Below are 15262 nucleotides of genomic sequence, written 5' to 3'. Positions count from 1 at the left end.
GGGCATCGCAGGAGATGGGACCCCAAAGCTAGAGGCTTGGTTTGTGGGGACTGTATCTGCACCTTCTGGCGGCACTATGAGTCAGCATGGGCTCTGGGGCCCAGCTGTCCAGGATGGAGGTGCTTTCATTGTTCCGCACTCCCCGAGGGGTACCCCAGGTCAGAATGTCATGTGCTTCCAGGACCTGGCCCGTCCCAGGAGCAGCGGGCCAGCAGCTCTGAGGAGGCGTCTGGAACCGACCAGGAGGAGGAGGAAGAGGAGGAGCCCAGCTTCATCATGGGTCGATGAAGTGCTTACATGGCAGCTGTCAAGAGCCTGGCTGATTGTGCGACCCGGGCCTGGGGCATTCGGAGCTGGGAGTGGGAGTCGGAGCCCGCACACTGACGCTGAGGCCCCACCCGCTGGAAGGGAGCGCGCCTCCCCTCCCCTCACGCCATCCTCTCCTATCGGAGCTGGCTTCTGTGCAGGGATGTTTACTTAGTAAAGAACAAAAAGCCTTTAGGTTTTGTTCAGACATGTGAAAACATTAATTAGCACAGCCATCAGGAGGCCTGCAGTGACACGGTAGAGGCGGCCTCAACATCGGACAGGTCCAGCTCCCACACCTCCCAGGCACACCATGGGACTACATGGGGCTGCGTAGCCCGCACCACAGGTGCCTAACTCTGTTCTCTGCAGCAGAGGGAGGCTGGCCCTGGGAAGGCAGCAGGTGGCCAGAAAAATACAGGAAGAAGACCCAGGCTGGGCTGAGCAGGGAGAGGCCTGGGCGCCTTGCCATGCTACAGGTGGACATTGGCGAAGATGCCCTTTCATCCTGCATCCAAGGGGATGAACAGGAGCGTACCAGAACCAGGCAGCCCGCACAGGGTGTGGAGACTGTGACAGACCTCATTAGAGCCCTTGTTCTGTGTTTAGGTGACCTCCAACTACTACTATCTCCGTGTGGGCCCTTTTTTCCTATGCCCCAGCACTAGTACAGGGGAGTGTCGTTGTGATCATTCCATCACTCCGTCACCTCCCCCTCCCGCCACGTATCCTTTGCTTTTCATGGACTCGGGTAGTGTTGGTTTGGAGTGAGGGAGATCCGAGAGTGTGGGTCTTTCTTTCCTTCTGCCTTGTAGCTCCCTGGCCCCACTCTGAGTGCGTGACACCTTCTGTTATCTCTGCTCCTGTGCCTTCCCAGGAGGCTGAAATCTATCACCCCCATTGGTACTGCCTGGCACATCTGGACACCTCTGTCTCCCATCTGGTGTCTGGTTCCTCTGTGTGCAGTGAGTGGGCAGTGGGAGCCGTTCTGGCATCAGTGCCACGTGCTGCATGGCTCCCCTCTGCCTTCAGGGTGTTACTTGTTTGTGTTACATGGTGTCATTGAGAAGGCAGGGTGACCGTGCACCACAGGCCACAACTCGGGATCATGCGGTAACATCCCAGGCAGCACGTGGCTAAGGGAAGTCTGGAACCAAGCCACAGGGTGTATATAGTGTAATTTCAGGCTCGGAACCTCAGTCTACAGCTGTACCACCCTGAGTGCACCAGCTCTCATCTGACCGTGGAAAGGTTGAGCTCCAAGGTAGGACTTCATTCCCTCCCTCCCTCCCTCCTTCCCTCCTTCCCTCTCTCCCTGGACACTGCTGTGGCAGCCCTGGTCAGGCCTCCAGTTGGGTTTACTGAACATGATTTGTTTCCCAGCTACGTGACTAGATTCCATCTGCAGTTATGCTGTCCTGGGCAGAGGCTGTGGCTCGTAGTCCCTCTACTTGAGCTCCCAGGGTGCCAGCACATGGGTGGGATGATGGCGTGCTGTGGGTCTAAGGCAGTTCTAAGGGCAGCTGCTGGACTCATGGACTCTGTGAGTGTGTTCATTAAAGCTGACTTGTAACCCAGTCCATGCTCACATGCTCTCATGGTCATTTGTAGACACAGGTGTGGGAAGTGGCCGGATGGCGTGTACATTCCCAGCGGAGGCCACGGGAGGCTGTGTTATGTTTCCCGTGCCCTCACGTCCATATTTGGTGGTTTTGCAGTGATTTGCTATTTACCCTGCCTCCCCTCTCCCCCCACCGTGTGGTGGTGAGGTTGTGCAGTGTTGCTCCCACCCGAGACAACTCTGGTAGGGAAGATGCCGGAGCAATACCACCAGGCCCACGCTGCAAGGCTGGGGCCAGCAGACCCAGCCCTGTATTTCCTGAGGAGCAGTGTGTGTACGCATGTGAGCACTGTCAGCTCTGTGTGCACATGGGTCACTCCATCAGCTCTGTGTGTGCACATGCTGGCAGAGCAGTGTGTGCAGCCCTCCTTCCATCCCCCCTCGAAGGAGTCTTCACCTCTCCCTGATCCCAGGACTTTGCATCCTGTGGATGCAAACCTTCCCACAGCCCTGGTGAAGTGGCTGGTCCCCATGCTGCCTACAGCTCCTCCACTCCCAGAGCCTCCGTTTCTTTGTCCCTCCATGTTGTCCCAAGCCACTGTCCACAGGGGCCTGGCCTTACCCCCTCATCCTATGTCATCCTCAGTCCTCATAGCCCCCGGGGATCCTGGCCACATCAGGAGCTCCAGAGCCCAGGACATGGCAGCTGCTCAGTAACGGCCCACAAAGGGTTTGAAGAAATCCCAGGGGCAGAAGTCTTTTGCACCTGCAGGACTGCTGCATGGCTGTGAGAGGGGAAGAGACATCTGCAGCCAGGTGCACAGGCAGGAGGCCCGGCTGGGTACAGTGGCACCTGCCCATGGGCCCAGACACTCACGAAGGTCATGAATTCGAAACCAGCCTAGGCTGCGTAACTGTAAAATTCAGCCTCAAAACAACCCAGATTCCTAGATGATATTCCAGAAATTCCCTTCATTACAGCTCAAATCTAAACAAGGTATTTGTGCTGATACTGGGGCTTGAACTTGGGGCCTGGGCACGGTCCCTGAGCTCTTTTGCTCAAGGCTAGTGCTCTACCACTTTGAGCACAGCACTGCTTGCTGTTTTCTGGTGGCTAATTGAAAGGTCTCACAGACTTTCCTGCCTAGGCTCATTTTGAACGGTGATTCTCAGGTCTCAGCCCCCTGAGTAGCTAGGATTAGAGGCGTGAGCCATCAGTGCCCGCCCAAAACATTTTTTGTTGTTTCCAACTTTTTTTTAGTAGTGAGAATTGAACCCGGGGCATTGGCTTGCTTGGCAGATGCTCTGTCTTTTGAGCCCCACCACTAGCCCTTTTGCTTTTCAGTTTATTGGGGTCTTTTATGTTTGCTAGCCTTGAACTTCCATCATCCTCCTATATGATATCTGAGTAGCTGGGATTACAGGCATCCTGTACCACAGCCAGCCTTGAGCATTACCTTTTCTTTTTCTTTTAGTGCCTATCCTTGGGCTTTAACTCAGGGTCTGGGCACTGTTCTTGAGCTTTTTTGCTCAAAGCTAGTGCTCTACTACTTGAGTTACAGCTCCACTTCTGGCTTTTTTCTGGTTAATTGATGCCAAGAGTCTCAGAAACTTTCCTGATTGAGCTGGCTTTGAACTGCATTTCAGATCTCAGCCTCCTGAGTAGCTAGGATTACAAGTATAAGCCCAGAAATTGGTGCCAGGCAATAATTATCTTTTAGAAGCTGAGTTGTTAAGTTAGAGGAATGCTGTTCTACTGACCTGGAGATAGGAACATAACTGGATCAAGTTCCCAGGGCTTAGAGGAGGAAGGGCTGCTTGGAAACTGCTTAATTCATCCAGGAATGAGGAATCTGTTCCTTCTCCTCCCCTTTGGAAGTTAATTTGTTTACTCTTTGGCATACTTGACAAAAGTGAGCTGCAATTACCATATATTTGCATGCATTTCCATAAAGAGAACTCTTAGACTTGAGCAAGTCCCAAGAGGCAGCTGCCAGCTTTCTTATTCCATCAGATGTAGTAAATGTTTATTGGGCACTGACCAAATTCAAAGCCCAGAGACTCCCAGGTGACTTTTAAGGCACAGAGCTTGGTGGTGAGCAAGACATAGGTCTTGTCTTAGAAGAAGCACCATCTCTGACCTGAACAGGACCAGATCAGAGCAGTAGTAGGCACTGGGCCAGCCTCTGGGAAGGGATCTTTCACATTCTGGTGTGGAGAATAGATGGGGACCAATGAGGACCTGGCAGTGCTGCAACCAGAGGCAAGGGTGGTGGGCAACAGGGGAGATTGAGCCTGTGCCCCTCTGTGTGGATGAAGACAGAGGGGCAGGTGCATGAGGGTGAGGACCTGCCATGCTGCCCCACCCTGCTGCCACTTCTCCATGGCCAGGAAGAGACACAGGCTTGGGCATCATGGAAACAGTGAAGTAGGTGAGACCAGCCTGGGAGGAGGGGACCCACAGACTGCTGGGAACTGCCCCTGTCTCCAGGAAAGGCTTAGTGGGGGGTGGGGGGAGCAGCCATGTGTGGGCGCCAGAACTGATAGAGGGGTCCTAAGTGACTGGGGCTGAAATATCCCATGGGTTTAGTTAACACCATGTTGGTGGATTGGGGTGGGGGGGACTGAGGTCCAGGAAAGGAAACGGGTGGGAAAGTAGGTGGCATGCGTGGGTTTAATCCCCGGAATCTTAGTTGAAATGGAAGCAGTCTGGCTGTGTGTAGAGGGAGGGCCTTTGGGAAAGGTCTAGATTGAATTCTGGTGGTTTCAGAAGGAGGGATGGGGGTCTGGGAAGGTGGCTCAGTGGTAGAGCGCTTGCCTTGCATGCCTGAGGCCCTGGGTTCGATTCCTCAGCACCACATAAGAAAAAAGTTGGAAGTGGCGCTGTGGCTCAAGTGGTAGAGCGCTAGCCTTGAGCTGAAGAGCTGAGGGACAGCACCCAGGGCCAGAGTTCAGACCCCATGACCGGACCCAAAACAATAAAAAAAAAAGGAGGGATGGAATGACAGGGCACACATGCATGTGCCAAGGTCTGATAGATCCCGGGGGCCTTCTCTACAGTCTGGGCCTCCACCTCCAGAACTGAGCAAAAATAAACGCTTGCCTCCATACAGCAGCCTCAGATGTGTTGCTGCAGCCACAGAATGGTGACTAATACAGGGATGGTGGACTCAAAGGTTTTACAGAGAAGCGGCTGTGGGTAATGGGTGACCGGCTAGGCCATAGGAGGGAATGGCGGAGCGGACTGGACACATGGGCCACACCAGCTGTGAGGCTGGGCTCAATGGTAAGCGCTGGCATTGAGAGGAAGGCCAGGAGCCTGACCCAAAGAACCAAGGTGCGTGCTGACTGGCACTTGAAGGTGGCTGGCCCTCAGCGGCCTCTAAGAACAGCTTTCTTCAATGGAGAGAAAGAGAGGAAGCCACCCACCAAGGCCAGCAGCCCCCAGTGCAGCCCAGCACGCTGAGAACAGGTCAACTGCATTTGACCTCAGCCTCTGTCAGCCAGCTGTCCACTTCCTCCCGCACCTCCCTGCTGCCAGGGACAAACAAGACAGCAACAAACCTGTTTTCTGTGTTTGGTTAGGAAAAGCTCTGAAAGGCACTGGTGACTGCAGCTGCCATTTTGCATCTGTCCAGGCATGCCAGGTAATTGGTCTGAGAGTGGAGGCTTTGCTGACTGGCACAGGAAGACAGTCAGTCCAGCTTCCCTGGTAGACTGGGCGGGGGAGGGGGTGTAAAAGCCCGGCTTTACCCAGGCGGTTTGCGGCTGCGATGCTGAGCCGGTGCTCCTGCTTACAAAGCAGCTCTTCCTGTTTTCAAGTGCATTTACAAGAGCGTGGGGTTGGACAGCCGCAGCCAGATTGTCTTGAGGGCCGCGTGCCCCATCGCAGCCATCGGCGGGGGCCCAGCCCGCCTCTTAGCTGGTCTGTGCTGTGAAGCGCGGCTCCAGGGTGACCAGATTCCGCCGTCTGTCGGGCCCGGCCTGGACCGTTTGGCACCAGGGGAATTTTTCACTGGTTTGGGTAAATGTGTCACGGGCCCGTGCGATGGAAAAATCCTATGTAGGACGCGCGGCGGCCTCCGGGCCCGGGGCGAGGCCTTGCCGGGGCCGCCCCTCACCCCGGCACCCCCGCTCCCCACACCGGCCCTGCGCCTGTCACGCCCCCCACCTCGGCGCGGGGCCCCTCATGCCCCGGCGTCCCCGCACCCCACCCCGCAGTTACCCATGCACTTCCGGGAGCTCCGCGCCCCGAGTGTCTCGGTCGTAAACCCGCCACGCGCGCAGCCAGGGGTGCCGGGCGGGGTCTTGGGCCTAGGGGTGGTGACGGGGTGACCCCGAGTGGCCGTGCCGGGCATCTGCCGCCTCGCCATCCTGGTGCCCCCCCCCCCCCGCGTGCAGGTCCCCCCCACTCTGGCCCAGCGGACTCGGGCCCCGACCCCCATTCTGGGTCAGCCGGAGCAGGGTTCCCGCGGTCACGTGGCCACGCGCTCCCCCCCCTTGCGGGCAGGCGGGTCACGTGGCCGCCCTGTCGCTAGGCAGCGGCTGCGGCGGGGCGGGCCGGGCGGCTCGGGGACCCTCGGGGCCGGCGGAAGGCGCGGGGAGCGGCACTGGGCGCCCCGGCCCGGGGGCACCGGGCTCGGCGGAGCCGGGCGCGCAGGCCGGGCGGCTCAGGTGAGTGCTGGCGTGGGGCGCGCGCATCCCGCACCGGCCCCCTGGGGCGGAGGGGGTGGGGAGGGCCGTGGGGTCTCCGCCCCGCCCGAGTGGACGGGACTGGACCCCGGGACCCTGGGGCGGGGGCGGGGGAGGGAACGGAGAGAGCCCCAGACGTGCGCCCGCGGCGCCGAGCGTGGCCAGGTGGCCCCAATCTGGCGGGATCGGGAACGGGGTGCGGTACCAGGGGATCCCGGGGCGCCAGCCGGATCCGGGTCGAGCAGCTGCGGGGCGTCGGGGGAGCCGGGACGGGAGGAGCTGTGCGGTTCCTCCCTCCCCCGCCCCCCGCAGGCCCCCTCTTCCGTCTTCCCCTCCTCCCCTCCCCTCGGCGTGGCTCTGCGCCCTTGTTTAGGGAAGTCGAGTCAGGCAGACGCCCATCCCCCCTCGGACCTGCTTCTGAGGCGGGATCCCCGCTGCCTTCGCATCCGGCTCTTGTCAAACCCCAGCGCCCCAAGGCCGGGCCCGGGCTGCATCCCCGGCGCCCAGGCCGCGGGGCTCATCTCATCCTCACCCCAGCGAGCCCAGGGTGGTGGTGGGGGGACCGCTGCCTTCCCTGGGGCACAGAGCGGGCTGAGAGTGGAAAGGAGGGATTTGAACCAGGGTCTCTGCTGGTCCCTCTGGAAAACCCAGCCCCTGGCCAACGGTGGGGCTGCCTTCCCGCCCGGCCCCGCCCGCTCCGGGACATCTCTCGGCCCATTTTCTAGCAGCAATGTGGAGGCCACCCTCAGAATCTCTCAGACTGGAGAACAGCCCGAGCTCACGATGGCCCCTGGACCCCCCTTTTCACATCCACACATACCCTCCCCTGGAGACTACTAGGCCCCCTCCTGGCTCCCCAGTCCTCTCAGTACACAAGCCGCGTCATCCCAGGGGGATGACGCCTCTGTGAGGGAGGTGCTCCTTGCCAAGGCTGCTGCCTCCCCACCAGCATCAGCACCCCCAAACCCAGCTTCCAGCCCTCCCTGCCCCCTCTCCTCCTACTGTGCAGTCATCCTCTTGTCTTGCCCCTCCACGGACAAGTGGCTTCCTCTCATAAGGAGTCTGCTCTGGTACGTCTGAAGCCTAAAACCCAAGTGTAGCAAGCATTCATAGGGTGCAGCAAGTCTCCTTGGGGTGCACTGACATCCATGGCATATGCTGCACATTCCTAGATTGCCTTGAGAGTTCATGAGGTGCACTGAGCGTCCATGGGAAATACTGAGCATCTGTGGGGTACAGTCAGTCATGAAGCAAGTGCTACCTTCCATTCATTTTTTTTTTCCTTTTAAAAAAATTTTTATTAATTTATTTAGTCGGTCCTGGGCTTGAACTCTGGGCCTGGGCGCTGTCCCTCAGCTCTTCAGCTCAAGGCTAACACTCTACCACTTGAGCCACAGAGCTACTTCCAGCTTTTTCTGCTCATATGGTGCTGAGGAATGGAACCCAAGGCCTCATACATGCAAGGCAAGCGCTCTACCACTGAGCCACTTTCCCAGCCACCTTCCATTCATTCTTACTCCCTGAATATTGTCTCCATCAGACTAAAGCCCAGCTGTTCTTGATTGGAGAAAGTGGAACAGGAAGTTTTTTTTTTTTTCTGTCAGTTGTGAGGCTTGAACTCTGGGCCTGGGCGCTGTCCCTCAGCTCTTCAGCTCAAGGCAAGTACTCTACCGCTTGAGCCACAGCACCACTTCTGGTTTTCTAGTGGTTTATTGGAGATAAGAGTCTCACGGACTTTCCTGCCTGGGCTGGCTTTGAACCGTGATCCTCAGATTTCAGTCTCCTGAGTAGCTAGGATTACAGGCATGAGCCACCAGCACCCACCTAGGAAATTTCTAAATAAAGACATTTTCAATTATTTGAAGCCACACAAGAGATTGGTTAGTAAACATTTTCCCAACACCCCCCTCGCTCCCCCAGGGAGGACATGGGTGAAAATGTACTGACACAGGCTGTGGGTGAGCTGTGACCCAGGCATCCAAACTTCTGGGTGGCCCATAAAGGCATCCCCCAGAGGGGAGGGGCGGGGTGGGGGAGAGGAGAAAGGGAGACTGGGAGTTTGCTGACTGCTGAGGGTGGGGAGGAAGGAGAGCCTCCCCACTTCTCCCACCTTCCCCTTGTGCCCCCTCCCCTGGATTGGCCCAGAGGATTCAGTGTGGGCACTCCCTCCGCCCCCCTGGTAGATACCCACGGCCATGCTCCAGGAGTCCCAGGGCCTGGCTAGAAGCTGACTCCAAGGTGGATTCCAGCCAGCCCATGCTTTGCCTGTGGCTGTTCTGGCCAGCTGGGGACACCAGAGTCACCAATCCCCTATTCCAAAGAGTGGAGATTTGGCTTAAATTCACCCACCTGAGCATATGAGCCCTTGTGAGAGTCCCTCCGTGTGACTGCCATGCCCACTGCTAGGATGACGCCTGGAAGCCTAGTCTCTGCTTCTCGGTATACGCTCAGCCATTTGCAAGGTTGTTTTCAGTTTCGGAAAGGTTTGCTTTGCAGTCTGGATGTGGCTTTGCTTGAGTTATGTAAGCCAAGAATGTGTTTCTGGGATGAACTGCACTGATTCAAATGCATCGAGGTTGCACTCAAAAAGCAAGTGTCTGCTGGGCAAGGCCTGTCCAGTCAGAACATGGCCACTGAAAGCCAGACTGCAGCTGGGTGGCCATGGTCACGCCTGTAATCCTAACTGCTTAGGCTGAGAGCTGGAGGATCAGGGCAAAGCCAACCTGGCCAGGTAAAGTCAGTGTAATTCATCTCCAACTAACCAGCAAAATACTGAACTGGGGCCATGGCACAAGTGGTAGGTAAGATGCCAATTGTGAGCAGAAAGGCTGAGAGCCCAAGGCCCTGGGAGCAAACCCTGGTACCAGCACCAAAAAAAGGAGGGAGAGGGGACACTTTGGGGGTCATATGTTCAAGAGTCCTGTCGATGAAGAACCCCTTTCTGAAGATGAGAGGTCCTGACATCAGCAGGGCAGTTGTTGGGATGAGAGTCTCACAGTGGCGTCAAAGCCTGGCTCTTTAACTTAGGTTCTGTGTGCACACGCATGCATGTGTGCTGGTGCCAGGGCTTGAGCTCTCACTTGGCTTTCTTGCTTACTTACTGGTGCTTTATCTCTTGAGCCATGCCTCCAGTCCTGAGATGACTCTTGGTAAACTTCTTTGCCCAGTCTGGCTTTGAGCCTCCATCATCCAGCTCTCTACCTTCCAAACTGCTGGAAGTGTGGCTGTGAGCCCTGACTGGTCTGGGTAGTTCTGTGTGAGAGTTCTGGAAATTGAGACCAGAGCCCATGCTGTCTTTTAGACACCCTGTGTAGGATCTGTTTAGCAGGTCCTAGGAAAGGTCAGATAGACTTGGAAGCTGGGCATTGGAGGGCACACCTGTAATCCCAGCACTTGGGAGGCTGAAGGAGGAGGATCATGAGTTTGAGGTCAACTTGGGTTGCATGGTGAGACCCTGTCTCAATACAGTGGCCAAAAAACAAGGGAGGGGGCTGGATTTTGCCTTTTCCCCAGGCACTGCCTAGGATGCCTGAGGCTCTCTCTTCCCCCCCAGCCCAATTCCCACCATGAGTGCTGAGCTCAATGTGCCGGTGGACCCGTCCACCCCCGCGTGCACGGAGCCAGGCCATAAGGGCATGGACTACCGGGACTGGGTGCGCCGCAGCTACCTGGAGCTGGTCACCTCCAACCACCACTCAGTGCAGGCGCTGTCCTGGAGGAAGCTGTACCTGAGCAGGGCCAAGCTGAAGGCCTCCAGCCGCACCTCCGCCCTCCTCTCCGGCTTCGCCATGGTGAGTGCAGGCGCTGGGCCCCAAACCTCCCCCCCCCCAAACAGAAGAACTGGGGTGGAGGGTGCCCAGGCCCAGAAGCTTTAGCCCATATTCTTTTGTTTGCATAAATCATTTGTCTGGCAAGGGAGGGAATGGGGTCATTAAAATAGCTTCCGCTGGGCACTGGTGGCTCATGGCTGTAATGCCAGCTACTCAGGAGGCTGAGTGCTGAGGATCACAATTCAAAGTCTGCCCAGGCAGGAAAGTCCCAAAAGCCAGAAGTGGAGCTGTGGCTCAAGTGATAGAGCACTACTAGCCTTGAGCAAAAGAAGCTCAGGGACAGTGCCCAGGCCCTGAGTTCAAGCCCCTGGACTGCCCCCCTCCCCCCAAAAAAAGTTTGTCCAGGGAAAGGCACCCATACTGGCCCCATGTGGAGGACCAGCGGCCCAAGGGGCTTGGGCCGGAGCTCCAGGGTGACTGGGTCCACCCAGCATGCAGCCCAGGACCCCCCTGAACCCCAAGCAGGTATGGCCTGGCTCCCTGCTGCCTCTGCCCTCTGAGTCATCTGGGGACCAGCGGTGGCTACCTCTCCAAGGCCACATCTGCTGCTCACTCCAAAGTCCAGGACCCATGCCCCTGGGGACCATGGTCCCAGCGGTGTGTCAGGGCTCAGCGGCATCTGTGTGCTCAACATCCTGGCAGGCTGCAAGTGGCTTACTTCTTGTTGTAAAAATAATTGTTTCTCCAGTCCCAGCCTCAGATGGGAAATTGGCAGTGCAACTTAAATAAAAAGTGGATTGAGTGACCCTTGGGGTCACACAGCAGGTGCCCGCTGAGTCAGCAGGATGGCCACGGGGGTCAGACACCAGGACCGGGTAGAGATCCCTAACAGTGCACTCGCAGTAGAAAAGTAGAAAAGAAAATATCTCAGTAGAAAAGAAAATATCTCCCCAGCATAGTGGGATACACCTATAGTCCCAGAAGCAGAGAGGCCGAGGGAGAAGTTTGAGGCCAGCCTGGGCTACATAGCAAGATCCTCTCCGAAAAAAAAACGAGAGCACAGTATTTTCTTTTTCTTTCTTCTTCTTTCTTCAGTTATGTGGCTTGAACTCAGGGCCTGGACACTGTCCCTGAGCTCTTTTGCTCAAGGCTAACACCCTACCACTTAAGCCACAACTCCACTTCCAGTTTTCTGGTGGTTAACTGGAGCTACGAGTCTCACAGGGACTTTTCTGCTTGGGCTGACTTTGAGCCTTGTTCCTCAGATCTCAGCCTCCTTAGTGGATGACAGGTATGAGATCTGGTCTTTGTAACTTTTGCCAAGGCTGGTCTCAGACCTCTGCCTCCTAAGAGCTGGGATTACAAGCATGTCCCACAACACCTGGCCCAAAACTGCTTTCTGTAGGCTCTATGTCCTGCCCTGTAATCATGTTTCCGCTCTGTGAGTCCTGCAGCTCACAGCATTTGTTGTGGGCCATATCCTTTACTTAAGGAACATCTCCCTCAGCCTGTCCCGTGTGGTCTGTTGTCTGTTTTTAAATATTTTTCACACAGCCTTGTGTCCGCTGAGGCGCTGCCCAGCTCAGGTCCCCTGGGACTGCTGCGCTTCCGTCCCCCGCCACTGCAGGCGCCTTGGGCCAGAGGAGGAGGTTGCCACAGGAAGTTGTAAAATGATCAGTCTTGTAGATTGTGGAGAAAAGGCTCAGCGGCTGGAGATGCCCATGGGCAGAGACTGAGCCTCCCCAGACCTCCTCCTGCTCGCCATCCCTCTCCCTGCGCCCTTGGCACCTGGGAGAGGCCATGATGAGAGCTGGGTCCTCGCTGGGCCTGGTTCTAGGCCCATCGCTAAAGTGCTCACATGTGGGGCGGGGGAGCCCTCAGGGTTGGGCGTGGTCTGCTGTGGGCAAGTGTGTGGGCCCGTTGCAAAGTCACCTTAGTGAGTGGAGTGAGCTGGCCCAGGAAGGGCTGCAGAAGTAATATGGAACTTCCTGTTTCCTGTGGTCCCTTTTTGCCCTTCATCAAAAATAAATTTTACCAAACATTTGGGGGGGGGGGGGGGCGGTGGTGGAACTCAGCAGTAGAGTACTTGCCTAACATGCACGAGGCCCTGGGTTCTATTCCCAATGCTGCTACAATAAACCAATAAAAATGAAAATTACTTATTTCTTCAAAGTTTAGTAATAGATACAGTTAAAAGATGGGCTGAGGATGGTGGCACATGTCTGTCATCTTGGACCTGGGCCTTAAGAGATCTCCCCAGCCTTTGGTCTGGCTGAGACACAGGCCTGCTGTCTGTGTGTCACAGTGTAATTCCAGGTATGGGGGCCAGTGGAAGCCTTTGCTTTAACATCACACAAGGCGGCCCAGGCTGGCCTCAAACTCCGGATCCTTGTTTAGCTAGTGTTGCACACCTGTAATTCCAGCACTCAGGAGGCTGAGGCAGCAGGGTTACATGTTTGAAGCCAGCCTGGATAACACAGACCCTGTCTCAAAACAAAAGGTGAAGCCAGGCACCAGTGGCTCACACCTATAATCCCATTACTCAAAGGAGGGTGAGATCCAAAGGCTCAAAAAGCCAACCAGCCAGAAAAGCCCTTGAGACTCCATCTGTAAAACCAAGAAAGACTGAGCTGGAGGTGTGACCCAACTGGTAGAGCAGCAGCCATCACCAAACCACAGTTTAGCCTGACTCTGATACCATCCCTGATGCCTTGCACTGAAGTCCTGCCACTGGAGAGGCATGGCCTCTGCCCAGCTGTGCTGGAGACTCTGCATCTGGAAAGGCCGCTTCCTCTCCCAGCATTCCAACCCCTGTGCTTTACTCTGTATTGTCCAGGCTGAGTGCCTGGGCGCTGTCCCTCAGCTCTTCAGCACAAGGCAAGTGCTCTACCACTTGAGCAACAGCGCCACTTCTGGGTTTTTTGAGATAAGAGTCTCAAATGGACTTTCCTGCCCGGGCTGGCTTTGAACCCTGATCCTCAGATCTCAGCCTCCTGAGTAGCTAAGTTTACAGGCGTGAGCCACCAATGCCTGGCTGTTTTTTTTGGACAGGATTTTTACCATGTACCCAGGCTAATCTTGAATATCCAATTCTCTACTTCAGTCTCTCGAGTGCTGGTGTATGCCACCACACCCCACCCAAAGTGTGAAATACCTTAGCAGTGAGGAGGGAGTCGGCCTTCAGGCTAAGTGTGGGTGAGTCCCTGGCAGGGGAGCCCACAGTTGCCTGCAGCCCTGCCTTCCCCCGGCCCGCAGGTTGCCATGGTGGAGGTGCAGCTGGAGACGCAGTACCAGTACCCGCAGCCGCTGCTCGTGGCCTTCAGCGCCTGCACCACGGTGCTGGTGGCCGTGCATCTGTTCGCACTCCTCATCAGCACGTGCATCCTGCCCAATGTGGAGGCTGTGAGCAACATCCACAACCTCAACTCCATCAGCGAGTCGCCACACGAGCGCATGCACCCCTACATTGAGCTGGCCTGGGGCTTCTCCACTGTGCTGGGCATCCTGCTCTTCCTGGCTGAAGTTGTGTTGCTCTGCTGGATCAAATTCCTGCCAGTGGATGCACGGCGCTCACCAGGCTCTGGCAGCCATGCCGGCTGGCAGGCCGCCCTGGTGTCCACCATCATCATGGTGCCAGTGGGGCTCATCTTCGTGGTCTTCACCATCCACTTCTACCGCTCGCTGGTGCGCCACAAGACCGAACGCCACAACCGTGAGATCGAGGAGCTGCACAAGCTCAAGGTGCAGCTGGACGGGCAGGAGCGCAGCCTGCAGGTGGTGTGAGCCGTGGCTAGCTGGCTCAGGAGCCCAGTCAAGCTAAACAGCCTTCCTGTTGCTAAGTGGCCAGTGTCATCACCAGTGGCTGCTAAGCAGCCTAGGTTTGGTTGCTAGGCAGTCAGTATGCACACCTTCAGATAGCTCCAGACCAAAGTTCACCATCTCAAGAGCCCAGCCTGGGTTGGCTCTCACCACCCAGCTGCCAGGTCACCAGGAGGCTGCCTCTGAGTGCTTGGCAGGCTTCCTGGGGCCTGTGGGGCCTGGCCCAGAGATAGAGCCTGCAGGCCACAGGATGGGGAGCCAAGTGGTTTCCAGGCCACCCCCTGCAGCAGGGTGCTTCCCACCCTGGCCAGGGCGTTGGAGGGGATGCCAGGACCTGCAGGGGCCCCGCTGGGTGGGAGCCTGGCCCTGGCCAGTCGACGTCCACTCAAGGAGGCTCACTGGCGCCCTGCAGGGCATCCATCCACCTCTGAGCCCACAACCACCTTCCTGGGCCAAAGCCGAAGCAAGCCTGGGTCATCCTGTGTGAGCACAGCTAGGTACAACACCTGGTCCACAGGCGGAAGCTCCACTGCAAGGCATCAGAGGCCCAGGGAAGATGCAGGCAGCAGGAGATGCCACCTGACACCAGCCGTGGTTCTCCCAGCCTTCCCTTTGCCCAAGCATGGGGCAGATGACTCCGTGGGGACAGGGGGGACCTGGGATAGGGGACCAATCATGTAGCAGCTCCAGCCTGTGCACAGGGCAGGCTGGCCTGGAGATGCCAACTACAGGCCAGAAATCCCATCTCTGGGGTGTAACCTCATTTTGCAGCGTTCTGATGAGGGAGCCATGCACATGGGCCAGCGCCTGGACTTGCCCTAGTTTCCTGAGTGGCCCTTTTGGTGCAAAGCGGCTCCTAGGCCGTGTGGATGGCGCCGCAGCCTTGCAGTCTGCGTTTCACAATTCAAGTGTGGTGCGGGAAGCTGCAGGGGCAGGTGTGAGCGTCATTTAGGAGGGTTGGGGAGCGGTGGGCTGGGACTCAACTGCAGCCAACCCCTATCTGTGCTGCGGGCTGTGTGCACCCAGGTGCAGTCTGCATGCAGTCGGGCTGCAGGCCCTGCATGTAGGTTTGTAACTTTCTCTGCACTGAACATGGAATGCATAAACCAGTAAA

The 15262-nt window shown here is 57.0% G+C and overlaps 2 protein-coding genes across 4 annotated transcripts in view; both read left to right on the top strand.

Moving 5' to 3' along the window:
• Prkrip1 (PRKR interacting protein 1) overlaps nt 1-1872 on the top strand; it is a 19123-nt gene extending 17251 nt beyond the window's left edge. The window contains exon 6 of the mRNA XM_042686524.1: nt 182-1872. Within this exon, the coding sequence (XP_042542458.1) occupies nt 182-288 (107 nt within the window). The 3' untranslated portion in view covers nt 289-1872. The remainder of the gene's footprint in view (nt 1-181) is intronic.
• Nucleotides 1-15262, top strand: part of Orai2 (ORAI calcium release-activated calcium modulator 2) — a 24996-nt gene extending 9734 nt beyond the window's left edge. The window contains exons 1-3 of one of the 3 annotated variants that reach the window (XM_042686523.1): nt 6471-6541; nt 10113-10350; nt 13585-15262. In XM_042686523.1, coding sequence (XP_042542457.1) covers nt 10126-10350; nt 13585-14112 — 753 coding nt within the window. In that variant the 5' untranslated portion in view covers nt 6471-6541; nt 10113-10125 and the 3' untranslated portion in view covers nt 14113-15262. Of the gene's footprint in view, nt 1-6470; nt 6542-7605; nt 7630-10112; nt 10351-13584 lie in introns of those variants that run through there. The other 2 variants (XM_042686522.1, XM_042686521.1) reach the window with 2 other exon arrangements.

The sequence above is a fragment of the Dipodomys spectabilis genome, unplaced genomic scaffold (assembly GCF_019054845.1).
Source record: "Dipodomys spectabilis isolate Male_0828 unplaced genomic scaffold, ASM1905484v1 ptg000098l, whole genome shotgun sequence".
NCBI lineage: Eukaryota > Metazoa > Chordata > Mammalia > Rodentia > Heteromyidae > Dipodomys > Dipodomys spectabilis.
This window is presented reverse-complemented; position numbering and strand designations above follow the sequence as displayed.